The sequence below is a fragment of the Charadrius vociferus genome, unplaced genomic scaffold (assembly GCF_000708025.1).
Source record: "Charadrius vociferus isolate BGI_N301 unplaced genomic scaffold, ASM70802v2 scaffold21, whole genome shotgun sequence".
NCBI lineage: Eukaryota > Metazoa > Chordata > Aves > Charadriiformes > Charadriidae > Charadrius > Charadrius vociferus.
The window spans coordinates 619,652-646,930 of record NW_009646850.1 but is presented as its reverse complement, the minus strand read 5'-3'; the positions used below and the strand labels follow the sequence as shown (position 1 = coordinate 646,930).

General features: G+C 37.7%; 1 protein-coding gene across 1 annotated transcript in view; it reads right to left on the bottom strand.

Moving 5' to 3' along the window:
• The window catches only part of IL15 (interleukin 15), a 25,747-nt gene extending 3,650 nt beyond the window's left edge, over positions 1–22,097 (bottom strand). The window contains exons 1-2 of the mRNA XM_009894175.1: positions 22,035–22,097; positions 615–724 (exon numbers count right to left, since the gene is read on the bottom strand). Coding sequence (XP_009892477.1) covers positions 615–724; positions 22,035–22,097 — 173 coding nt within the window. The remainder of the gene's footprint in view (positions 1–614; positions 725–22,034) is intronic.
• Positions 22,098–27,279: the final 5,182 nt, after the last annotated feature.

Sequence of the window (27,279 nt, the reverse complement as noted above, 5' to 3'; positions counted from 1 at the left end):
AGTTGGTTTAAAACAAGCAGTCGTTAAACATTTAAGCCTTAACCAAAGGCTCAAAAATTACAAGATTTTTAGGAAAGGAAAAAAAAGAGGATTTATAACAAGAATCAGAGGACGCTTACCATGTTTTTGCCGGGGGGCAGAGGGAAAAGGAATGTCAGACCTTAGCAAAGATATTTGACTGAAGGGGCACAAGCAGGAAACAAATGGAGCATGTAGGCCCTAGAAGCAGGGCCAGTTTTCTAAGATGGGAAACTGGAGTGAGAATGGGAGAAGGCATCTTGTATACATAATTCAACATACATATTTAAAAATGCTCACATGTGGTGTTTTTTCATTGCAAAGGCATATGGCAACTGGTGGAGGTCTTTAAATGCAACAATTCCAACAACTTGATGGTTATCGTGGAAATTAGGGCCAAGATGCATTCTTGACCAGACTGAGCCTAGTCAAAGACAGAATAAAGTAAGGGACCGTGGCCTATGAAGCAGTGGGGGACTGCATATCGTGGCAGGCGAGGATCCATTCTCTAAAGCTAATGGAGGCAAGTAACAGCTGTAATAGTAAAAATAAATAATTCAAATTTACTGTCTAATTAGCATTGACTTTGGAGTTACCATAGGAAGAAGATGATTAGTCCCATCTCATTCTTTAAAAGGCAAAAGAAATGGCTGGTCAGAAGAAGATACAGCTGATATTGCAGACAAATACTTTTCAGGTGTGTTTTCTGAAAGACACAACCAAGACGATAGCTTGTCACAATCTGATTTCACAGAATTTTGCCTTAGTTCTAACTTAATTAACCAATTTGACAAGACGTCCAATGAGGATAAGACTACCTGCTGTGTGTAGGTTGAGAGCCCAGCTGATTTGTAGCTTGCAGAAATATACAATAACTTTAAAAAACAGTTGATAGGAAATCAGATGCTGAAGACACACTGCGAAGTTCTGAACTCATTCTGGGCTCCCCAGTTATTTATCTGTTCATACTGCAGACTGCCATTTAATGCAGGGGCAGTATCAAAGAACTTTCATTTTGTTTTCCATCCTGGAGATCTTTTCCCTGACTACCTTTTGTCACCCGAATTCTGTGAATTGCCTACAACTATAACATTACCTACAATATTGTGGTTGTGTATATATGAAACTCTGCATCGAATACATCAAATGCTATAGTTATGTGTATAGAACTTAAATATGCACTATATCTAAATATTATATTTATACTTCTTTACACAGTGTATGTACATCTAATAGTGGAAAGTGATGCATTTAAGAATTCTGTCAGTGGAGACTGGCAACTGGAAATAAGGAGGAGGTGTGAGCTGTGACCCTCAGCAAACATTTCACTGTGCAAAGCCTGGGAACCTTTGTTCCAAAGTCACAAGCCCTTTGCTTTAAGTCAATACAGTTCCTTCACAGAAGTTAATTATCTGCAACTGTGCTTTTGATTCAAGGTTTTATTTCTTATCATATGTGCAACACTTTTATATTGACTCACTCAAACCATGTTTCTTTAGCAGTGGTTTATGTACATATTAACTTGCAAGTGAATATTAAGATTTGGACCAGAGAAGATAATAAGTAAGAGCTAGCATTTTGCACTGGTAAAAACATCAAAATGGGAGGTCATCCATACATTGTCAAGTTTGCAACTAACTTGCTGAAAGCCTCCTTATTAAAGCATCTGCTGGCCAAGTCAGGAGAATAATAATTGCATGTGTCACAGGGGACTACTGAAGAGTATTTGTAACAAATATTTGTTACTCTCTTAAATAGAAAATGTTTTAAATACATCGCAATTATTTTTTTTCCAAAACCCACAGGTATAGCTGAAATAGCATAAGAACCTAATCATTACATAAGTTTCCGCACTCAACAATGGAAAGCAATGCCAGACCCTTTTATCACCTGTGTGTGTCCAAAACCTGTTAAATAAGAAGCGTGTAAATGAATGACAAATAATCTAAATTACAGTAAGGCCAGAAAAAGTAATATCTCATCCATCCGGTGAACTATTTCAATATGGAACATGCCATGTTATTGTTACCCAAAGTATATCTAAAAACAAGGCTCAACCAGTCACTGTTTCCACAACAAATGGAAATTGAAAATATGTGAGTATAAAAACCAAAATATTAAGTATGTATAAATATATATTTTCCAAACATACAAGAATGTAATGGAAAAGAAATATTAACTGCTTGCCTATGGTCAAAAAAGCTAAATTGTTTTGTTATAGTATGACAGAAAGGCTCTAACCTTTCCACAGTTAATATTGTTTGATCTGAAATTTGTCATGGTGTTGTTTCGGGGGGATTTTTGCGGTTTGGGTTTTTTTTGGTTGGTTGGTTGGTTTTTGTTTAAATCAGCATACTAACTGATTTGATTTGATTTGCCAATCCTTAAAAAAAAACAAAACCTATTTTGGTTTTCAGCTTTTTTCCTTTAAATTTAATTGAAGTTCAAAAGTAGCCCTATGGGGAAACTCAAAGTACATTTAAAGAAATTTAAAATCTGATTTGTTGGATACAGCTGAAGAAAACATGTTTTAATTCCATGTTTAAATTTTTCAAAACATGTTTTAATAAAATTATTTACAATGTATTAGAAACATTTTACAATACGTAAACATTTTGATCATTTTACAAGCCGGTTTTTATCAAATGAGATGAGGTGGCTAGAAACAAAAATATGAAAGACTTATGTTTGGTCCATAAGCACTTACCAGCTTTGTGTTTCGTAATTACTATTATGGTGCCTTTAAAAAGCTGATTTGAGAGGGAGTTCCATTCCAAATGCATTGTCAAATTTATGCTGTAGAACAAAGTGTTCAAGGTGAGGAAAATAATACATTATAGTACCTAATGAATAACAGGCCAGGGTTATCATTAGTTTGTCATTTGTCTTCTTTTTTTAATACTTGTTCACTGTGATGACAATGGAACACTCTGTTCTTAACGATTAATGTAGTTACCTGGATCTTTGGTTTTCTTAAATGTGGTACGTAACTGTTTTATTGTAATGAAATAACCATTGCTAGTTTAAAATAAAAGCTTAGTTTTTAGAAGTAATAGAGAACTTTATTGATTGTGAAATATAGAAAAAATATACTACTTACATACTCTAAAGGGTATTCCATTTTTTTATAGAGGAGGTTCTTAATGTCCAGTAGATCACCTAATACAATCCTTTCATCGATTCAGGGCCAGTTTCTACTTGAATTTCTTAATTGTTTCATCCAAACTATTATATAACAACGTAAGGAATATTAGCTTACTTACATGCTTTGACAAATTATTCTCCTACCTTGAACACGCATCGTTGCAATGTAAAAATTTTATTTGGCTATTGTTACTTTTTCATTTTTACTCTGTTTAATCATTAATCAGTTGCTTTCTGTATTCATTACATCTGTGATACTTACCCTTGTTTTATGGAAGCTTGAACTTTGGACAAGGGAGCAGCTCATATTTAAATACGTACATATTTTTATCTGTAGCTTGTGTCCTGATAGCCTGTAAATCTAGGTGAAGGATTAAAGCCTGTGTTATTCCAAAATGCATCTGAGAGTTATGATATACACAATAATCTGTTTGGAAAAAGGAATGCTGGTTTTTTTATAATGAAGGTAAAATCAAGCACTTTAAGAGCAGTTACCACTGAGTGAAATCTAAGCCATAGTAGTACTGTTTTTAAAGAAACAAATGTATAAGCAAATGACAAAACTTTTCCCTAACAAGGCAGAAACACTTGCTGATATTGCTGTTTTGGCTGTCACAGAAACTATTATCTAACCATAATAAGTCAGTCAAAAGAAAATATTCATAGCTGTTTACAATATTTAAGTTACATGGAAAGGAAAGTACTGAAAGCTAAAATTACATGTCTGTGCTTGCATACGATACATCGAAATTTCTTTAAGATTTGCTTATAAATTTGTCAGTGAATCCTTGAGATGTGATATGCATAACTAAGAAAGTTTAGTTCCTGTGCAAGTTGGTGTTATCTACAAAGGTCCACTAATTTTTATTGCTTATTTTGAACTCTATTTTTTTTCTTTCTTAGAGAATTTAGATCCTGGACCTGCAAGTCCTTGACCATCTCTTGTTTATGTGTGCATAGGCTTTCAATACTGCTCCTCAGTCTGAAACAGCTCTTTCCTTCATTGGGACGTCTCTTTGATAAGTAAGTAGACAGCCACCTTTTCTCAGCCTCCATTTTGCTAGACTACTAGGTCTGGTTGGGATGGAGTGTTGTTTTTTTTTCTTCATAGTAGGGATGGAGTTGTTTTTTTTTTTTTCTTCATAGTAGCTGGCATGGTACTATGTTTTAGATTTGCAACCAAACCAGTGTTGATAACTCACCAATGTTTTAGCTATTGCTGAACAGTGCTTGCAAGGCCTTCTCTTTTTCTCATTCTGCTCTTCCCCACCACCCCCAGCAAGTGGGCTGGGGATGCACAAGAGGTTGAGAGGCGACATGGCCAGGACAGCTGACCCAAACTGAGCACAGAGATACGTCACACCGTATAACATTGTACTCATCATTAAAAGGAGGGAGGGAGTTTTTCAATGGTAACCATTGCTTGGAGACTGGCAGGGCATCAGTCTGCTGGTGGAAGGTGGTGAGGTGGGAGGTGCTTTTGTATTACTTGGTGGGTTTTTGCTTTTTTTCTTTGCTTATTAAATTGTCTTTATCTCAATCCCTGAGTTTTTCTTTCTTTTACCCTACCAGTTCTCTCTTCTGTCTGGTTGGGGCGGGGAGTGAGCAAACAAGTGGGTGGCAGCTTAGCTGCCAGCCAAGGTCAACCCACTACAACTACACAATGCAATCTCTTGAATACAGTTGCTTCCATTTCTGTGATCTTCCTAGCAATCCTCATCTGCTTCATTGTTCTTGGAAAAAAGTGACCAGTAGCATACAACACACTGAGGTCTCATGAAGGGTTTAGAAACAGGTGCTAATATTTTCACCTTCCATGGGAAATAGGGAACTGGCTGATGCCAGTGTTTTTTTCATGACTGTGTCACAGTGGTGGCTCGTACTTCAATAATATGTTCCCCTGCCAGAACTTGATGTCCACTTCTTTCAGAATCCTGGAATGTCTGAAGAATCTTTCGCTACTTGCAAAAAGCCTGCCCCTCCCTCGCCAAAAATACCAACCCCAAACAACCCTGAAGTCTAACTTACTTAATTTTTGGTTACTCTCAATTTTCCCCTAACTTCTTGGCCTCTAGCACACAGGTTTTTTCTTGATCAGTCCTTTCTGGCTTTGCCTCTGGGTTTTCTGGCTAGTCTCAACGGTGCTGATAGGCATCACTAGTCCTTCCATTGCTTACTGCTGTAAGCAAATCATCCTCCTCAGACTGTTCTCTCTTGTAATAACCTGCATTCCGTTTTTGTTTGTCCTTGGCTTCTTTGTTTCCCTCTCTTTTTTGTGTGTATGATGTGTTGCTCTCCTCTTATTTGTTGCCATGCAATGTTTTGTTTCTGCCCATTTCTCATCTTCATTCTGTAGTGCAAAATACCTCTTCTTGCACATTATTTATCTTATTTTAGTCAGTCTCTACTTCTGCCCTGTTCTACAGATATGTGTCCTCAACACTTTCTCTTTGACTTGTGAAACAAAGGGCTGTAAATCTTCTCTTCTTTTCTCTGTTACTGCTGCAAATTTCCCTCTAAAATTGTACCATCACCTCCAGCTCGCTCTAGTCCTTGGAAGTTTTATTGAGCAACATCTCAGGCATACAGTGTTTTTTTCAGATCCATATTCAAGGACTGTCTACATCACGCAGAGCTGAGCTCTACACCCATTCATTTACATGGTTTCTGCAATTCTTCTCCTTCAGTCTCCTTTGCCACAATAATTATAGCCTCCTTTAGAGAACTCTGCTTCCTCCCCCAACAAAATCTCATCCTGTGGCACTTGTTCTGCTGCTCTCTGTTTGTTGGCTCCACTAATTACTTGTTCTGTGCTCTTTTGCTCGGGCAATCTTTTTCAAGGGGACAAAGTGCCCAGTAGCTGCGCAACTAGCTGCACAGCTATTTAAGGTTGTGTATTGTGCATAATATTTGAGCTCATTCTCTGTGCTCAGAAGCACAGGGAGCATTGTTAGTGTCAGAATCTATAAGATTGGGAGGAAAATTTGATGTTTTTCCCATTTGTATCCTAGTCTTGTAAAAAAGAAGCTTTTTTAAAAAATAGATTGTTTGGGTTTTTTCTTCAGGAGAGAAGCCATGGAGAGTAAAGATTCCATAAACTAATGGAAGTGACTGGAAAAGGAATGGAGCCCATAAAGAAAGCAATACTTCTGAACTAGATAGATGTTTCAGTATTGAGCCCTTAAATAAGTAATTTTGAAATCAAATTTTCATGGGTTATGAGTAAGTTTTAGAGGAAAGACCTGTTCTCTTAGTGCCTTGTTATGGAGTAAATGCTGGAAAACACTGCAAGTCAAAGGAGCAGACTCACTGGAGAATCTCTCTGCTTTCATTCCTAAGTTCCCTAGAGAGTTTAAAGGGAAAAAACAAAGAGAAACAAACAAACAAAACCCTGAATATGAATGAGTCTCAGGATGTGTTTATTCTGATGGGATAGAATTCAGAGATAAAAACAGAGAACCGTATTAATATACTCTGAGACAGTAATACACTCTGTAGCAGATGCTACCTATAGGTGCAGCCCTCTAAACACACCCTGAGAGTAATTTCATTTGTGTGTTACCAATGTCAACAAAAAGTAATATTTTCCTATGAAGGAATCCAGTACCAGGGCTTTAAATCCTTTCCTGTTTTCTACAGACTAGTCCCATCTATCAAAGAAACATATTTTACAGCTCTGGTAAATTCTGTTCTGAACACCATTTGATGCAGCAGCTGTTGAAAAGTTGCTTCTTTGCTGTTATGACACTCGAAATCCTTATGATTCAACAGCCATTTTAGTTTCTCTTCTCCCTTCCTACCCATCTTTGCATAGAAGCCTAGGAAGTCAGCCCTCAAGCTCCATCAGGTGTTACCAGTAGCTCTCCTCCTGAAGGTTTCAAGGCAAAGAGCGAGCTTTCCACGTCCCTGTCTAGCTTGTACTTACTGATCCAGAAAGGAAGAAGTCAGTGGAATTACTGAGTGTTAAACCAAATCACATGCCTGAATGCTTGTCTGGATGAGCGCCAAAGCATGCCTTAGATTGTTATGTCTTCAAGCCTCTATTTCACAAAGCTGAAGTGCTTTCCTAGAAGTTTTCTATTTAGCTGGAGTTAGGCAGGCTAAAGCATTTTTGCAGCTGCCGTTTCAAAATCGGACATTCTTTAAATAGTATTCCTATTTGGTTACTTCCCTTTCACACCCCTTCCCCCTAGAACTGTAGCTTTCCTTATTGTGTAGTGGCGAGTCTCCTGTGGAGTACTGTTCTACCTAGCTTATTCTGCTTGGATGTGAGTAGTGCTCACCTTCAAAAGAGTATTCTCAGTAATCAGCATGGCAGGAAACTCTTTCAGTTTAATCAATTATGCAATTATGTGTTCTTGGTTTCCTTAAATACTTGTTGATTTGCTTTTGACAGTCATCCAGTAGGACTTCCTCCTCCTACATGCTCTTGCTAACTGGCATTTCTGCTAGAAAGTAAAGTTTGCAATGCCTATTTGAAAATTTTGCCAAAAGGTCATAGGGCCATTTCAATTCCACTCAATACCTTAAACATCAGAATTTGAAATCTGAGAAGTTAAATATTTCCTTTGACCTTTTTTTGCAAAACATGCGTGAGCCCTGGAGCCCATACCCTTGCCTTATGAAGATGTGTCTTATAGCTGGCTATAGGCTGGACAGGAAGTTTGTCCTTGGCACAAAGAAAGATTTCATACCTTTCCAAAGAACCTTACAGTCACAGTAGCACTGAAACCCAACAGAAGTGCTGCTATATTTCAAGGTAAATATTAGAAGTTGAATATAACTGTGAATATTATAAATTAAGAGCTTTTAGTCTGTCTGCTTTCACTAATTTATCTGTCACGGTCTCAGAACAATAGACACTGCATGACCACAGGCCTCTTCCATTAATAGCTCTGCTTGAAGTAGGGGTGCCAGGTCCCTACTGACATGATTGAGAGACCAGGACGTCAAACATGTTGCTTACCCATTTGTTGCTGTCAATTCGGGATGTCTCTTAAGTATTTTTTTCTTTAAGCATTTTTTGCCAGCTGGCAAAATCCAGCCAGACAAGAAAGCTAATACGTGCTTCTTTCTTTTTACATCCTTCCATGTAATGTCAGACTTTTCAAGGTATCAATCGCTTATTAAATTACGAAAGATCAACTTAATGTTGTCGTGATGCAAACATACATGACATTAATGCTAGGTTTGCATGACAAACACTGTGATCGATAAATAGGGAAGCCCCAAGTTTTGATAGTGGCAAAATTAATGAGTTAAAGGCATAATCAGTAAAGCAAAGAGGAAGTACACAGGAAAACCCTTATTTGTATGGCACAGTCAGTTAGCGTTGACCATTCATCCCCAAAGAACCCCTCTCAGGATGCAATACACAATAATTAGTGAAAAGGCATTTCAGAGTATACTCTCCTGGATTATTAAGCCGTTGAATCACAGGAGATTTGAAATGTAAAGGACATGAATAAAACAAAAAACAAAGAGCCAGAACTAGTCAGTGCTGAAGTTTGTTCAGCAAAATGTGTCCTGATCTATACGTGCTGTTAGGCACTCTCTGTAAATATTATTTGTGATATTTTTATGCCATGCCAACAAATATCCAACAGGGAACGAAAATACAGTTAGGGATAAAATTTTTGTGCATTTAGGGGTAGGGTGTTATCATCTAAAACAGAGTCAAACACAGAAACTAAACAGTAAAAAATATGAAGGCTGTCATACTGATGCATAAAAGTTAGAAATCCTGAGACCATAAAATAGTTATCACAGGAGCAACTACTGGACAAATAATATCTCAGACTTAGCAAAATACTCAGCTCAGAGACTGTGAATAATATCATATGCTGATAGAGGTCTGTAACGCACTTGTAATAGATGGAAGACTAAAAATAGCAAATGCAGTTCTCAAAATGGTAAAGTAAGGCAGTATTTTCAGAGCTTCTTTAAAAAAGGAAAATGATAATCTATGACCCTCTCTTACAGCGATACTTTTACTGGAATTTACTGTATCCTGAAGTAAACAGGCAGGATGTAGTTTGAAACACTCTACTTTTTCTTGTGCTGTTATTCTTTGTGAAAGAGCAGAATGAAATCCTAACCTATGGCAATTGACATAGATTTACTGAAACCAATTAAGTTATTTCCATTTCCAGAGTGGCTGAGAATTTAACCAAAACGTTAACCTGGGAAAAAAAGATTTATTGAACAACTGAGGAAAGCAGCACACAAACTTCCAAAAGAAGTATTATAAACAGATCAATAGGCAGAAAAAAATTAGTATCAGGATTCAAAGAAAGAAGAACAAAACATCTCTACTATAGATTTGTTTCATATTTCTGCGTAGGACAGGCAAACAAATTTGGAAAGGAAATTATTTCTGCTTTGTATTCCTTTATATCACTTATAAATAACAATGCAGTAACACTTACAGCAACTGAGCAAACATCCTTGGTTTCTTGCCTAAGGACACAGAAAAATTGATTATTGGAAAAGCTCTAGTGTGCGATACGGAAGCCTCCCCCTTTCACGTAAATTTTAAATGTATTTTTGTGGAACATAACAAATTATGAGATTGCACACCGAACCACTTTTTCTGTATGTATGCAAGTGGTGATTGCAATCCAGTAGTTATTATTTGAGGTTTCTTCAATTTGTATGGATGATGGTTTTTCTTCATTTCTTGGCAGCCGAACCCAGACTGCATAGAGGAATGGAAGGGGTTGTGTGTGTGCAAACTAATGAGAACTGAAACAATAATAAATTATATTAAGCTGATTTCTGTATCACAGCTCTTAAAAAAAAAAAAAAAAGAATAAATAGTAGTCATAGCTCTTAACGGTGCAGCACAGCACTCCTCCAGAAAACTTCAAATTTTCTTTCAGTCAGGGTAAGATGTGTCTACTAGCCAGTAGATTAATTTAGACAAAAGTGTTTTTAAAAAGATTCAAAAAGGTACTTCACAGGGACATTAAAAGCAGTTGTATATAAAATAATTGGCAATACTGCAAAGCACAAATAAACCCCTGGGTGCCTTTATATTAGAAAGCTCTATGGCACAACATTATTGAAAAGGAGTAAACTCTTGGATAAAATGCACTCTGGGATTGCTTACTTCATTGATTTAACGTGTGAGACATTAAGCCAAAAGCAACTCACTTTGTTGACAGTAATTAAGTGATAATAAATGTTTCTGATATGCTCATACAAGATGCAAGGTAAACTGTAAGAAATTAAATACACATTGTAAGTTTAGCCCATGACCATATTGCAAAAAGTCAATCATATCTATTAAATTAATACATATGTATATATGTATTATTTACAGAATTATGATTACTCTTGCTAAGTAAAAGAAAAATTTGGGGAGATAATGCAGCCTGCCAGAAAAATTAATGCTTCTTACAAATTGGAAAGTGCACATCTCTAGATCAACAGTAATCAATACAATATATTTTTTTAAAAGTCATTTTCAAAACTGACTGCTTTCAACAGCTCCCACTGAAATAAACACCTGATTCAGCTGTAGGAGACTGGTCTAGTAAATGTGCCACATCCACCTTGTGGGAAGGCATAAGAGGAGGATAAGCTAAAGATAGTATTTCCCCATAGTCTTTTTTTCAGGCAAGTTTTTTTCATCACTTTTGAGTGGTAAAGCTAGAAATTAGTTCTATGTCATCCTAAGCAGGGGCTGATACAGTGTTTGGTCTGCCTTCTAAACGTAGGCTTTTTTTAAAATATATATATATAAAATTACCAAAGTATTAATTAATTAATTAATAACTGTGTGTCATACTGTTTGCCTGAACAATACTCGGTTTGCTGAAGGCAGTATAGCCCTGCTGTCTTATATAGGCTTTTCTTTGCTCTCCCACCAAGAGAAATTCCCACGAGGAATACTGTTTGCTTGCCGCCAAAGGAAGGTATCTATTTGTCCTGAATGGAAGCACAACGTTGTAAACTGTCTTTCTTAGAACGGCTAACAAAGTTTGGTTTTGGCAGATATTCACCCAAATGCCACGTAAGGTCCACATAGTTGGTAAGGCTAGAATCAATTTTAGAAGTCACCGAAAATATGGCCATTCACATACATCCTGGCACCTTCTGGTCTTTAAGCCAAAATAGGCATCGTGCATACTGTGCATAGAGACACATGGCACAACACAACTGAAATGAAAGCAGTAAGGAAAATTCCCATGAATTATCATAGATGAGTCTTAAGCTTCTGAAACTTCCCTGACCAAATGTTTAAAGACCTTAAGACTTAGCTTTATACTGAAGTCTTATGACTGCATTCTTTATAGATCATGCTATTAATAATAAATCTCTGGGCGTTTCAGTGTGGGGCCTTGAGAGACCGAGGAAGCAGCCGCCTCTGTCCATGTAAGCATTCTTCTTTGTGGTTTTTTTTTGGAAAACTTAACTGATAGCATTGGGTCCTTATTTCCACATGGGAACAAAATCAGAACAAAATGAGGCGGTGTTACACCTGTCTCGGGTCAGAATGAGCACACCGGCACACTCATACTACTTTCAAAAATTACAGCAACTCTGAAACCAAAACCAAAGTTGTCGTCATTGTGAACATTTATTCTAAGGATCAAGATACCACAACAGGCTCTTTCACCAATGTTCCTAGTGCAAACTGGATTATCAGCATTGCAGAGACTATGGCTGAAATATGTATACTGAAGAATTTTACACTTTCCTTCCCTAAAATCAGGAACTTCTACATTTCTAACTGAGCTCACTGATTTTTGTTCCAACTCTCTTCTTCAGAAGTTGAACTCCTGAATTACTGAACTAGATTCCTCCTCCTGAGAACACACACCTAGAAGTTTTCAACGCTTCTGCAAGAAGAGATCCAGCACCATTTCACTCCCAGAAAACAAAATTTTCTTCTTAATTGTTTTCAAAGTTTTACATCTCTTTGATTTTTCCGACGCGAACTGTCCATTCCTGCCACTCTGCAGTACCCCGGCTCTACGCCATCTCAGAAAATCTTTCTTGCAAACTGATCAGGCCACATTTAATGCTATTATTTGTTTTACACTTGGATGTTGAGCCTGCAAGTTGCTGGGTCTGCTCTTTTCCCACTGGGTTTTCTACATTTTGCTTTCAGAGCCTGACTGACATTAGTGATCTTTGCCTTAGACCTGTATAGGCAGCCAATAACAGTTTTGCATCAGAGTAGCCATGCAGGAGTCATCTTGTTGAAAACCTGTTTTATATTAAAGCTTCTTTACACAGCTTCTGGACACTCAAAAGCCTGCAGAAAATCCTGTTGTAAGCATTATGTGACACATAATGACTCTTCATCAGCCCCTGCTGGTCTCCAGGTAGTAAGTTGCAATAGGCAGATGAGAAAGGGTTATAGTCCTTACAGGTTAAAAATCAGGTACGTGTCCCTGATGTGAATTAGAGAAATGCACTGGATTTGGGAATAGCAGAGCTGACTATAAGCAAAAGTCCTCTAGGCCTGATATCCAACCACAGCCAGCTGTGAATGCCAAGGGAAGAGGGTACTTATACTTCCCAGGTATATCCTCCAGTCCCCAGCAAAGGAGAATGCAGAGAAAGCTTGTCAGATTCGGGGCTAGTGTTTTCAAGTTTACAACTTCTCGAGCCTTTTTTTCCCTGCTGATTATCGCTATAGATAAATATTTGCTTTTTAATGGATTTTTTAGAATTTTATGTTGAGGTTTCTTCTATGTAAATATTTTTTTTCAGCTTACCTTTCAAATTTTGACAGGCAATGTTAAGTTCTAAACTTAAAATATGATTGTAATTAATGAGGCCTCTTCATAATGTGATTTTCTAGAGAGTACTGCTTTTACAAGCCCGTATAACCTAAGGGAACATATTTTTCATTTTTTAGATAAGCTTGAGTTTTCTAAAAGTCACGATGTCACCACCTTGAGTAAACATACATATTATTTTCAGACATTACAATGGAACAAATGCTGGCATTTACCCTTTTCCTGAAAAGAAGTATTTCATTTCTTTGTGTTTTCAATCTATTTATTTTGGTTTCATTTCACCAGGCACTGTGAGAACAATTTCATCATTTGAAATAGCTATTTCAAAACTGAGCAACCTAGTTGAAAAAGAGAAAAAAACCCTTTCTTCTTTCTTAATTGCAAACTATGAATAAAAAATGCATGGAAGGGCTGTAATTTACTAATTCTAAATACCTAGGACAATATACTGTACTTTCAAGATTACTTTTGGCACCCAAGCAGGCATGTCGAGAATTCTTCAGAGCACATTGCAAAGTTGCAGCCTATAGACCCAAGCTTGTGGTCAGCTGAAGGGATGATAAATACCAGTTTATTGTATTGGTTTCAGTAAGAGCGAGGCATTTATACTACGCAAATGTCTAACATATTTTTTCCAAAAGTGCTTCCCTGTCCTTCAGAAAATCTGAGGGATACTGAGCAAAAGAATAACCTATTACTTTGAGAATGCTCCTTTTTTCTTCTATATCAGAAATAGTTTAGCTACTCATATTTAACTCATACAAAACGATTCAAATCTTTGAACATGTTACTTCCTTTCCCATTTCTTTGTAATGAAGCCTGACAGAAGTTGTAAACAAATTACAAAACAAACTATTTAGCAAAGTAGTCATAATTCACAATCTTATAGGATAAAAAAATTGTCACCGTTAAGAATATGAATGTATAACTTAAAAAATTGCTTAAGAAATATAGCATGTTATGGTATTTCTGGTTGGAAATACTAAGTAGTACATTTAAAGTAAAGGTTTCTTTAATTTGCAAAAAAATTTAGTGGTCATGTGAACTAGAGAAATTTACCCTTTCTTTAGAAAATAATTGAAGTATAAACAGAAATCAAAATTAATATCCATGATTTAAATGAAGGGGTTTTTTCTTTGCTGATATTTAAGTCAGGACAAAACCGGTGTCTTAAATTGCTTTGAGATAAAACAGTCGTCCCAATTTTTTGGATGCTACCATAGTTTCAATATGGGATAAACACTGAGCTGTTAGGAAAGGTATTGGCAAAAACCTTCAGATCCTATGAAGCACAAAGGATCGCCAGTAGCCATCTTGTTTGATCATCTTATTGTTGAAAAGTCACTTTTACTAAGTGTAATACAGAGCTTGATTTGGCCTTCTTGGCATTTATACATCAGTTCAGTTTCAATGCTGTACCTTACTTAGAGTGGTGGTCAAATTATCTCTTAGTTTCCTGTTAAAAATTGTCACATGTGCAGAGTACATAAATTTGCATTATTGTCAAGTCATTCATCTTTAGCTGGATGAAAACTACTAGAAAACTACTTTGTCCTCACCATGACCCTTGTGTCTTGAAATCGCACACAGTTTAAAATGAGACCTGAAATATTCATGTGTCAGTTAAATTATGCAAAATAATCTACAGGCATCCATAAAATCTTATGAATCTAAAGGATATTTTCAGTTACATGAGGGCAGGAGATGAGTGGGCGTTTTGTCCTTCAAAAAAAAAGGGGGCAGAAAGAAAAAAAGAAGGAATTGTTTCAAAAGTAGAACATGAGAAAAGTTTCACAAAGATTCTATTAGGAAAAAAAAGTCTTGTAAGTACTTGAACAGTGAATGTATCAGTACACGCTCTAGACATTTCTATTGTATCACCATACATCTATATTATGCTTAGATACTGTTTGATAACCCCTAACCAAGATAACAAATGTTAGTAGCATAGGGGTTTTGAGTACAATGCACAAGTCGTGGTTTTGAATATGGAATAATAGAAGAGAGAAAGTAGGGAAGCCAGTAAAGCTGCCTGGATTGTAGGTGTCCACGTGCTGGAAGGCTAGAAAGGAGCCACACGTTGTGTTCTGATCAGCTAGGGAGAATGCAAATGGTAACAGCAGGTACCCGTAACACAGTTTCCAACTGCCCACGGGGAATTCAGAGCCAATGCATCATAGCTTTTCACGAGGGTTTCCCTGTATTCTCTCTAGCTCCCAGTTCCCTCCTTCTACCTGGTAAGAAGACGGAAGCAAACGAATTGATCTGAAACTACTGGGTCCTACAGGGACAAATGATGGCATCAGCCAAGGAATGTGTATAAAATCAATGTCTGTAGTGATGACCCAACTGTTTTATATTCCCAGAACATTTTTTGACTAATCAAGGTAGGCATCCATTCAGTTACAGAACAGATGTGGTCGAAATCACATTGACACCAGGACACGGGATAGGTTCAGCCTGTGAAGATCACCTTCTAGCTCCTGGTGCTATTTTCTTATTTCCCAACACCACTGAAGTCACAGTGCCAAACAAAACCTCTAGAAGGTCCCCATCATCCTCAAGCTGGTAATCAGAAGTATTCTGTATGAAATTACATCACAGTAACTTGTAGAGACAACATAGATGTTTCAAGAGTCCTCTGCTTTAAACGGACAAAAATCATGTAAATACAGCAACTTGGCATATGTTTTCCCTCAAAAATAACAAATTTCTCTACTGATCCAAGGTGCCTTGTCCCACAGGTGAGCTCTGAGGCATCTTCTTATACAGAGCTCACTACTGAGAGTTCTCTTTCTCCCTCCAGTCTTTCTCAGCTCCAGCTTGCACATCACTCTTCCTCCAACGCATAGGCATGCATCATAAATCAAGATTGCGAGGGCAGAGACTTATCACATCTGTCTCATAATTGAGGAGTACTAGACCCCAAATGCTTCATTGCATCCTGAAAAACTTTACATTGAAAAATTCCAGCCTTTATGAAAGGGTGGGGGTATTCCTGAGATAAAGTTGTCAGTGAAAATGTCTCCCAAAATCAGGCCAAGTTTAATATCTTCACTGTATTTTCTTCAAGTTTTACCATAAAAATTAAATAAGTGTGTGTTATGTGATAAGCTTTTGTTTCGACTTTTACAGAAAATGAATGCTGGACTGACTCACTAACGTCTCAACGTCTTTTTTTTTTAATCTCAAAGTTAACTTACCCAGAGTCTTCATAAAGGTACGTGGCTGAAATAGACTCTTTCCACATGATATTGTTAACTCTTGTATATTTGAATTCTATATTTAGAAAGGGTGAAGGCAATACAAAAGAACATTTTAACTATGTAATTTAGCAGAAATAAACCCAAGCACTTTGATTCATGCACCAAACAAAGTAAAATAGCTTAACGCATCCGTATGATATTCTAAAGCACTGCAGTTTTTATAGGGCTGTGAGATCTATTTAGATGTTTTCTAGCACTGTTTTGGGTCTGGTATAAATTTTCTTCAATAGTCATATTCTGACCTGGTAGCAGCATACTGTATATCAGAATCTCAGTAGTGGTTTTGAAGAATTTTTGGAAAAAAAGAATTTAGTCATTCGTCCTGACCATCCATGATGTGATGTGGCAGATGTACATTTTTCTAAATTTCCTCCCTGCTTTTAACTGTCCTCCATGGGCCTGCAGGGTCTAAGCAGAAGTAGCAAAGCCAAGCACAGGAGATCAAAATCAATGGAAAAAAAATGTCAGGAAGCTTCAGCAGTTTACCCGAAGCTGTGTTTGTTCACTTTAATTGTAATGATCTCCTAATTCATAGCATTTTCATATTCCTTTTGTTTTACAATTGCAGAGGATATTTCAGTCAGTCAGAGGATAAGCTCAGTTAAAGGATGCTTACTGAGTCATTTCCAAATTGTGGTTAAAATTTCACTAACAAAAATTTCACTAATACACAGCCAACTCCATGTGTCTGATTTTTGTCCTTTTTAAAGTGGAGTGAATAATAGGAATAAATTTCAATAATTTTATATGGTACCTAGTTACTTGAATATCAGTGTGATTATTCTCAGAAAAAGATAATAGCTTCGCTGAAACAAACTGATTGTATTTGCCTCTGTTTGAAATCTTTTTGCAGAAGAAAAAGGTGGAGATATCACTGGCATTTTTGAAAGACTGAAATTTGTTTGAGAACTAACACTTTACGTTAATGCTATACTACTTTTTGTTTAATGGTAGCAACTGAAAACAGTCGCTAAGGTGGAGCCTGGTGTTCTATACTCTAAACTGTGTAAACCTGTAATTAAGGCTAATGTTTTCTGAAAGAGATTACAGAACACCTCAACAAGACACACAAAATGAAATGTTATGTCATTTTTATTGCTGGAGAACTGAGACACAATAATACTGCTTTAATAGCCCCTGGTCACACATAGAATTTGTGCAGATTTCAGAAAGTGAACTGAATTCTTCTGAAGGCTGGTGTGGATTTTTGGGTGAACAAACGTCCTGCTCCTTAGAAATTACATTAGTTTCTCCTCTGTGCTCACATGGTGGAATTGTTCTTGAGAGACTGGCTACTGAGCCAAACACTTCGCAGCTGAAATCTCAGTGACACCTAGACCAGGTTTCAGCGGTCATGAGACACTGCACTGGTTTATTATGCAGCATCATAGTACACATTAGTCACAGACTAGAAGAGCCTTCTGGGAGTCCAATTCCTAGTTCCGAGACTTAACCAAATGACTATTTCCCTTTATTTTTGGCCTTGTAATATTTATGATAATAAGCTTCATTTCCATGCCATGTAGTTTTTTCACTATCATGTCATTATCCAGCACAGCCTTTTTGTGAGTCACCATTCTTTCCCAGCATTCACTGGTCGTTTCCTGAGCCAAGAAATAATGCTTTCCTGAATTAAGTTGCTCCAGGAAAAGTTTATTCACAGCTTTTTTGCTGGAGGAAAGACAGGAAAATGTCAGTGTGGCAACTTACTTTCAAATGAAAGCAGCTTCAAGTGGAAATGTATTAGCACTTCTTTTTTTGAAGAAAACAAAGCTCCCTCCCTAAATACAATCTAGGACGTTCACTTCAGCTCAAGACAGGTGATTCATGAAGTCATTTTGGAGGGAACATGGGATTTTTTTGGATTGACTACAAACACAAAAAACCCACAGTGGTTTCTAACAGACATCCTTGCGGGGGGGCTGGGGAGGGAGGGAAAGACTTCACAGCGCCATCGGTATGTACTGATTTAAACATCTATGGAACTAACAGTTATTTCAAATGAATTCTGTTAGATATAAAAAATAAATACAGATATATATTAAAAAGACATTCACCATGCAGTTATCAGTCAGTTCTCTTTTCTATGCTATCAGACAATTTCTAACTAAAGTGAAAGCACAGGCTGCTATGAAAGTAATTGTTTCTACTGCAGCATAACACAATGCACTGGACCATTTATGTCTCATGATACTCTTTGTAATTCATAGAAATCCCCATTGAAGTTGCACCCTAATTTCCGTGCTCACCTCTAGTTTCTTTCTTTTTAGGACTTTGATAAATTTTAACTCTTAGATGGAAGAGTTATATGGTAGGTGTTTGTCTTAAAAATAACTTTGAGGGGGAATAAGGGCAGTGAATATGCCTGGAGCTTTTTTGGAGGCTTTCATTTGCCCAGCAACCTTGGTAGGCTTACAGTACCGTACATTAAATCTAGTTTACAACTGGCTAGATGATTACAAAGGTGTAACAAAAAACTGCATGTGAAACTTCATTCAAACCTGAGTATAAATTAGCTAATAAAGGCATTGAAGTTGTGTTCCAGTTGTAGACCTAAAGTTGGCTGTGTTAAAAAAAAAAAAAAAAAAAAAAAGTGCTTAATGTATTGATGATGGAAAGGGAGACAGGAGAGAATAGTGGAAGCTGAAAAGGCTACACTCTCAATGGCATTGTGTTGTCCTTCACAGAACTGCATATCCTGAACACCAGAAGTCAAGGGTTGCGTGCAGTGAGTTTTATTCCTTCAGTAGATAAACAGGCCTAACTGACGCTAATTTTAAACTGGCACAGGGTTTCATTCACTCAACTGAGTCAAGAACAGGCATTTTAACACCTTACAGAGAAGAGAAATCTACAACCAAGATCGGAGCCGATTTATTTCATTTTCACGATTGCGTGAGTAAATTATATGTATTAGTGGCATTTCAGTGATCTTTTTAAAAGTAAATTTTGATATAATTAGAATGCGAAGAAAATATGAAGGTAAAGTAAATGCATGTGTAACTCTGCAAACATACCTGACAATACATTTTAGTGAAATGACTAAACCAATTCCTTTTCTATGAAAGACATAGAAAATTAAAAAATATGAAATTTTCCTCAGGTCCTCTGTAAGTGAGGGAAACCTCTAATCACAGCCTTTGAACTTTCAAATTCAACTGGAGAACCTTATATTAGGAATAATGAATCAGCTAATGTGTAATTTAATCGAAACTTGTAGTTTGAAATCATATGGTAAACTATTGTAGAAACTTTTAAGAGAATGGAGAATTCTGCTTGTATTTAGTAGCTGTTAGAATCAGTGGAGCAAGAGACTGGGTGAAACGTACATCTCCCCCCTTTATTTACTTTGTTCTCATTTTTATGTTAATGTAACTGTTTGTATTGAAGATTAATGTCAGGGATAAACTCTTATTCAGCAACCTCCTTAATAATGACCTTTCACAACACCACTTAAGAGCATCACACAGCCCACAGGCTAGCACTGGGCAGGAGCTAGTTCAGTGCATGCAGATGCACCCTTGGGTACACTAAGGTTAAGTAATAATTTGTGAGGCTGTAGGTTAGTATCTTCTTTGACTGCTTCCCCGTGAAGTTCCCAAGGACCAGCTACCCTTTTCTAACTTACAGTTTATGGCATTCTTTCTTCTCGTAGATAGAGATAACTCATAGCAAAGTGGCCAATAGACAGAGATGCAGTTATGCAGAGTCATTTTGGTAATGGAAGGCTGATCTGACAGACTGGGAACCCTGGTTCCTAAATTTCTGGTAATGTTGTAACTACCTGTCTGTTCTGCAGTGAGTGATACCTCTTTGAGCTCATCTCTGGAAACTGTTTCGAAACATCTAACGTTATCAGAATATTCTTAGTTAGCCTTTGTGCCGTAGTTCCTAAGATAGTCTTTTATATAAATAATCTCTCTTAAAAATAAGCAAGAAGATAGCTCAACTACAAAAGCATCATCCAGTTAAAATCTTTATTGATACCAGGACAATCACTAAAGATTTAAAGGAAAAAAAGCTTTACAAAACTGTTACAGAGTGCACAATAATATATTCTCAGTGGATGGAATCCACTTGGCTTTTTTCCTCATAGTAGACTATTCTACCATGATTTATTATTTTCAACTTATCTCCACTTTTTTTTTTTATTTTAACAGGCACAGCATAGATGTTAATGGCTATATGTTACATCTGAAGGATGTAGAAGGAGGTGTAGAAGTGGGAGCACTATAACAAGGTGTAATTTTGAAAGGCCTGTGACAAGTATGTCCATGCAGTAGTGTCTAGATCACAGTACCAGCAGACACCTGAAGCCAGCCAACAAGCTGAAGATACTGTGATCTCCTAAGAGTGATCTTTATCTTTTACCCCAGTCTCCCAACAGAATACAAACAGTAGAATAGTAAGTAATTAGATAAACACAAGAAAAAAAAAAAAACTTATAACGAGTGTCTCTCTCAATACATGAGAGAGATTTAGGTGTGTGACTTAGCTATGCTATATTCTTCACCTGCCCCATGAACTGCTGCTGTCTGCTCTAATCCTCCCAACTTTCCATAGGCTACATTGCTGGGGTGTGAATTCCAAATTTTTCTCTATAATCAGGAGGGCTATACTTTTCCTGCTTTTAATAAAAGCTAAGATTCTGATGTAATTGCTCTGCCACTTTGCATGAAGTCATATGAAGCCATTGGGTAATCAATGATTGACTCAGTTTTGAGCTGCTTGTTTCTATGACTATGCAGAAAAGCATCTGGTAAGCCAGTGGAAAAGATGAGCTATCGTTTCAAGTATGAGCAATTACACGTTTAGAATTTGATCAAAATTCACTGTAAAAAAACAATGCACCCTGTCCTAAGCAACGACTTGGCTGCCATAACTAGCATGAATACCATTCAGACAATCCCTGTTTGGCTTTTTTCCCCCCTGCCTGCATATTTAGGCAGACTGGCTTTGCACGGGGACCTATCCGTGACCAGCGCAGCACGCTGGCAGGGAAGGCCGGGTGGAAGCTGGAGCTGTGGAGGTGTTGTGGAGGCACTATGGCGGCAGTGCTATGCATGGTGCCTGCCTTGGAGCCCCGCTGCGGCCCTTGCAGCTGGGGCACTCTGTGTTTTTATCTCCACGGCAAGGCACCATGCAGGCGGCTCTCCGCTTGGCTTGTTGCCACGGGACAATCAAGTGTTTGAAAGTGGGAGAATCCCACCTCAGGCCACCAGGTCCTTCAGCAATAGGCCGCACGGCTCAGGAAAAGATTCAGCCTGGAGGAGGGGAAGGCCTGACCTGCCAGAGCAGACCCACCTGCGAGCCTGGGGGGTACCGAGTGCCATCTTGCTAATGGCCTCTGGGTTATAACGAGGTCACCTGGCCACGCTGTATACTGGAAATGCAACTGGTACAGAATTATCCAGAAAGCCTGTTGGGGAGCTCCGAAGAGTGCTACAGAGGCTGGACACTTGCAAGGGATTTTCCTCTTTTATTAAACGTCCTTGAGGGAGAAGGGTTATGGCATCACATGTTGTGAAAAGCCATCTAGGCATAGGCATTAAGTCCTAGCAAGACTTTCTGTCTGCTAGAACTTGCTGTGCCATGAGTAAACTGTGAAAAACACAAATGTGAAAAAAACCCATGACCTATTTACTGGGTAATTCTGGTATAAGTGAACAACAACGAGTGGAAAAACCAAAGCAGAAAATTATAAGGTGCCAGCAATCTCATCTAAAATACTGGAAATGTTTCCAAGCCTTAAATTTGCTGTATTACCTAGTTTTCTTGTTGGGCTGTAAAAATAACACTTAAAACTTTGCTGAAATTTCCTAAAATGTCACGTTGTTTAAGTGATAGTTACCTGAGTCTTCAGCCTGCTCAATGCTCCAGCAGAGTTTCGTGTTGGCTGCGCCGTCTCCAGCATCCTGCCTGCTGGAACATTTCTCAGAACAGAAGCACAGAATCTGGATCAGCAAAGTACATTGTGGGACCTAGATGTAGAAAAAATAAGTGTGTATAATGTTGCAATAGAGTTCTGTGTGGCTCTCAGCCCATAAATTAAGAGCAGGATGTTGTTGAAATTTCACAAGTAACTTCGGCGAGTCCCCTTTAAATCTTCTCAGTTAGTGGAAAACACAAGACAGACTTTTTAAAGGGGTCATTTTCATCTAGATAATAGAGACCCATCTTTGAATGCTGCAATATAAGGGGTGGGGGGTGTCCCCCTGGAAAATTCATATTGTCATCAAAGTATAATTTTTGCGACTTCTGAAAACAATCAGAAGAGAAGTTGTAGCCCAGGTAGCTAGTATTAAAGTCATTAACATCAGTATAATTCTGTTTTTTATAAAGGGCTGGAAGAGTTCCCCTAATTACTACAACACAACATGACAAATGCTTTTAATAGTTGCCTTTTACGTAGACACAGTACCACTCCAGCTATGCGATTTTACTTTTATTCTCCCCTATTTTATAACATAAATTAGAAGAGAGTAAATGAGGCAAACCATATGGAACCAAGGTCAGGTCAGCACCTATCCTCTATACCACTGCCATTTAAACAGTTTTTTCATAGTAAGGAGCATGGCAACCGTCTAACCAGTTCATTCCCCTTTTTATTCACTTTTTATAGACAACACAATAAAACCTAATTGAAATGTTTTCCTTCTCTTTTAGAAACCTTTTTTTACCTAGATTCGCTTTCATATTTTGCAAGTGTTGGGGTTGAAGAAACAAGCAAATTTTTGTTCTAACAACTGGTTTGTATTTATAGCAAGACCTTGAAGAGAAACAGTGGAAAATAATGAAGACATTGACAGAACGGTTTATTTGGATATTAATATTTTTCATAAAAGTGGTCCTAATGCAATCTGCAAGAAAATAAGTTTGTGAAGGAGGCTGCCTATGGAAGTTGTGGGAGCTCCATCCTCAGAGGTATTAAAAAATCAACCAAGCCTGGAGCAACCAGCTCTAATGTTGATGTTAGCCCTGCTTTAGGTGGGAGGCTGTAAGAGGTGACCTGTAGATGCCTCTTCCAATGTAAATTATTAAATTAAATTAGCCCTTGAATTAAAAAATGCGATGAAGGAGGGAGGCAGAAATATGCAAACATGCGCAGATGTGTGATTGCATGAGCATTATGTTCTTAGAAAATTAAATCAAATACTGATAATTTCAAAGATATGGGCTGGGAATGCAGTCCTATTTCTATATCTGTAAAGGGGCTATTGCCTACAGTTTTGTTAGGGCCTTCTGCATCTGGGTCTCAAACAATAAAGCTCAGTTTCAGTTGCTTTTAGTTTGGTCAAGCTGAAATTGTTAGAGCTGAAATTTCCTACACTGAATTACTTATTCAGGCTAGTGATTATCTTTTAAGTTCCATCAAGAGTGTCTCAAACAATAAAGCTCAGTTTCAGTTGCTTTTAGTTTGGTCAAGCTGAAATTGTTAGAGCTGAAATTTCCTACACTGAATTACTTATTCAGGCTAGTGATTATCTTTTAAGTTCCATCAAGAGAGTTCAGTCATTTAAAAAAAAAAAAAAATTAGCAGAAATACGCATTTCTTTCATATAAAGAAAATGTTTATAACCATTTAATTAAAGCTATGCTTTTTAGTAATGTGTTCAAGTTTGGCAGCCTAGAAAACCTGCACAAATTTGGCCAAGTCTTCAGTGGCTTAGTTTACATAACTGCAGAAGAGATTTGCTGGCACTGTGTAGTTGGTCTCCAGCAGTCTCTTCACAAAGAACATACTCCATCTCACAGCTTCAGAGGCAAACAGAACTCTTTGTATGAAAAACAAGGCTTCCTGTAGGAACAGGGTGGTGAAGGCTGAGGAACAGAAATCAGTGCTGCTGCTGGTCCACAGCAGTGGAATTTGAGTAGCGTGACTGAATGGAGAGCACAGCAAAGAATTAAGACAAGGTGGAGGTGAAAGGAAGGAGGAAACGATGGGTGTAGCAGAAGCGGGAGGATTTATGAACACTAAAGCATACTCTTCTTGACAACTTGAAACTCAATCCCATGCTCACTGCCTTCCCGTGAATTCATAATTTTAAAAAGATATTAAATCTTTATCACAGCATGATGTAATGATTTCCTTTTTCTCTCACAGGATTTATGAACAAAATTGATTCTGTTCACTGAATGGACTAAGCTCCTGAAAAAAAACCAAACCCTGTATAAATGTCCTTATTTGAAAAAGGAAGATGTGTAGAAATGGAGGCAGACGATCACAAAAAGAAAAGGACGGGTTCAATGACAAAGACAGCTGAATGCAGCCCTGAGGAAGAGTCCTGTCCCTGCCTTCATCTAACCGTCTCCCAGTGATTTGGGCAAGTTCCTTTACCCAGATTTTTCATAAGTGATAATCAATTTCTGATTTCCCTTCTACAAGAAATTGTGACTAAGTTGCTTTGTAAATCTGCCCTTAGGATGAAATGCTTCCCTTAGGATGAAATGCTTCATGCTCCCCAAGCGTAGTTTTCTAGTTGTTGTAGTCAGCTAGCTCAGATGCAGGTTCCTACAGTGCAGATGATACAGTTTGAAGAAATGAGTGCCCTCTACAGAGCTTAGTTCAGAAAAGCATTGAGTTCTCACAGCTGTCTGTGTTCACGTATAGCACCCAGAACAAACTGGGTGCTTTATGTGAAAACAGGCAATCCTAGGAAATGCTAAAAAAATCTCTTAAAAAAAAATAAAAATAATTCCATCGCCAGGTATCACATACTGGACCCAAAATCATTAGGTTCTTCCAATCTTTTTCCATTTGTAAAGTAAAATTCCCATTTTCTTATCCTTCAGAACATTTGAGGAAAGTTAACTAATTCATGTTCAAGAAGCAATTGGATACTATACTGATAAGTGCCATAAAGGGGGGGCGGGCAAAAAAGATAAAATTAATTATTCTGAATTTAAAGCATGGTGCAAGGAACGTGCAGCAAATCAGACATGGGGCCATAGAAGAGAAGAGTACATGAAATACAGAACATCTTCTTTTCCTGGTTTTCCCGGTTTTTATTTAGAGAGAGATACCTATTTTCTAGCCAGTGTAAAATCAAATTTCTTGTGCTCGTGTAACTAATTACCATAAGATACAGTGTAACTAACGCTGTAGACATTATTTTATTAAATAAAAAAGATTTTAAATTAAATAAAATGGGTGAAAGAATGCTGTAAGCAGCGAGGCAGTATGTAAACCCCTATCTGATTAGTTTTGCCATCACCAGCATCTGATGTTGGTCCTTTCACCTGGAATCCCCAGGCTAATAACAGGGACCAGTGCAATCCCAGGTGGGCTCCCAGTGCCCTGAGCAGAAACGATCATGTTAACTCTAGTGTCAGAACCAATCTAGCCTCAGGAATGTGAAACGCTCTTCGATCCATTTGCCCTGCCAAGAAGCAGCATAAAGAAAAACTCCACCTAGCAACGATGCCATTACCAAAGCACGCTAGCGGGGAAACAAACCATACTTTTTGTTTTTCTGCCACAGGCTACAATATATAAGCCTGCGAGAGTTACTGTGACTCCTGTTCCCATGTTCTTAAAAGCACGATACCTGCACTCAGTTTTAACAGGTATGCAGGTGTGTATTATTTTAATGACATTCAAACTGAAGCTGCATGACTCAGGAGAGAGCCAGCATGGCTTATACAAACAGATATAATTAGTTATTCTTGAACAAGTGTGCTTATGTTGATACCTTTCACTCTTACAAGCAGGTTGGCAGCAGTAACCAGCTGCAGCTTTCAGATGTCAGGTGCATAGATTTCCATGTTCGCGCAATACCTTTCCTGATAGAGGTATTATAGGGCAGGAAAGGTTCCTACTTCCCCTTGCAGGAAGACAGACAGTGACACTTTGTCACTTGCCAGAGATACACGCAGGCACCATTAGTGTAAGTGCCCTAATTCTTAAGTAGCCAATGCAGGATCAAAAGAGGCCGCAGAGTTCATGCCTACTTTTGCATCATGTTGGTTACAAAATGTGATATTATGTTAATAATAGTTAACAACATATTAACAGTTAATATGATATTTATGATATTTAAGATATGTGGAGTGAAACCTTGTCAGTGTTGTTATTCCTTTACATAAAATGGGTCTTCTACCGCACAAGTTGTTCACAAGGCCATTAGCTCAACAACTGCGTCGTCATATTTTGCATCTGCCCAAACAGGATCTGCAGCAGACGGTGACCTGACATCGCCGATGAGCTCGAGTCCTTTCTCCAAGCAGCGACGATAAACTTCTCCACACTGTCCTTATTTATAGCTTAAACTCTAGGGAAGAAAATTGCTAAGCACTTGACATTCACAACCTTCTGGCAGAGACTGCAGCCAGGAAAAGGTGCAGTGGGAGCAATTTTTGGCTAGAGTTTTAGAATACGGCAATCCCTCCACTCAAAAATAAATTACAACCAGTAAATTTGGTTCACTTGTAATTTTGTTTACAAAAAGGCACCCTAAAACATTTGATAAATTCTAGTCATGGATGGGCTGGTTTAGCAACTTTGGTATAAGATTTTTTTAACTGTCAGAGCGCAACCCTTGTAGGCTACAGGTATTTTTATGAAGCAGGCTTTTAAAAACAGTTTCTCGGTGAGTGAAAAAATCAGCCATTTTTTCATCAAGAATTTTTAAGCATTGGCACTAGAGTTAATTGATAAACTATTAAACTGTTCAGTTGTAATTTATAGCAGTTATAATGGCATCAATGTCTGAGTGATCACCCTATGCCGCCACTAAAGACATACCTCATCTGCTATAGCATGAAATACTGTAAGATGGTTTGTAATGATGCATATATCTTGTTACCTGCTGATAATAACCTATCGGCAAGGACAACAGTTTAATTATATTGTACATCTCCTGCTGGCTTCCAAATATTTCTGCTGCTCTTCACTAATTTCTTAGCTAAAAAGGAATCAGTCTCCTTATTTTACACTAGTACATTAATTTATGAATGGAAGACAAAGCTTTTATTAGCTGCTGAGGTGCCTGAATTCTTTGTGTTGTCAACATGATATAAAAATCTAGTCCCAGCTGCCTATAAATCCTGATGGATGGTGCAGAACAGGCCCCAGATCAGCTGAAGGGTGTGGAGGA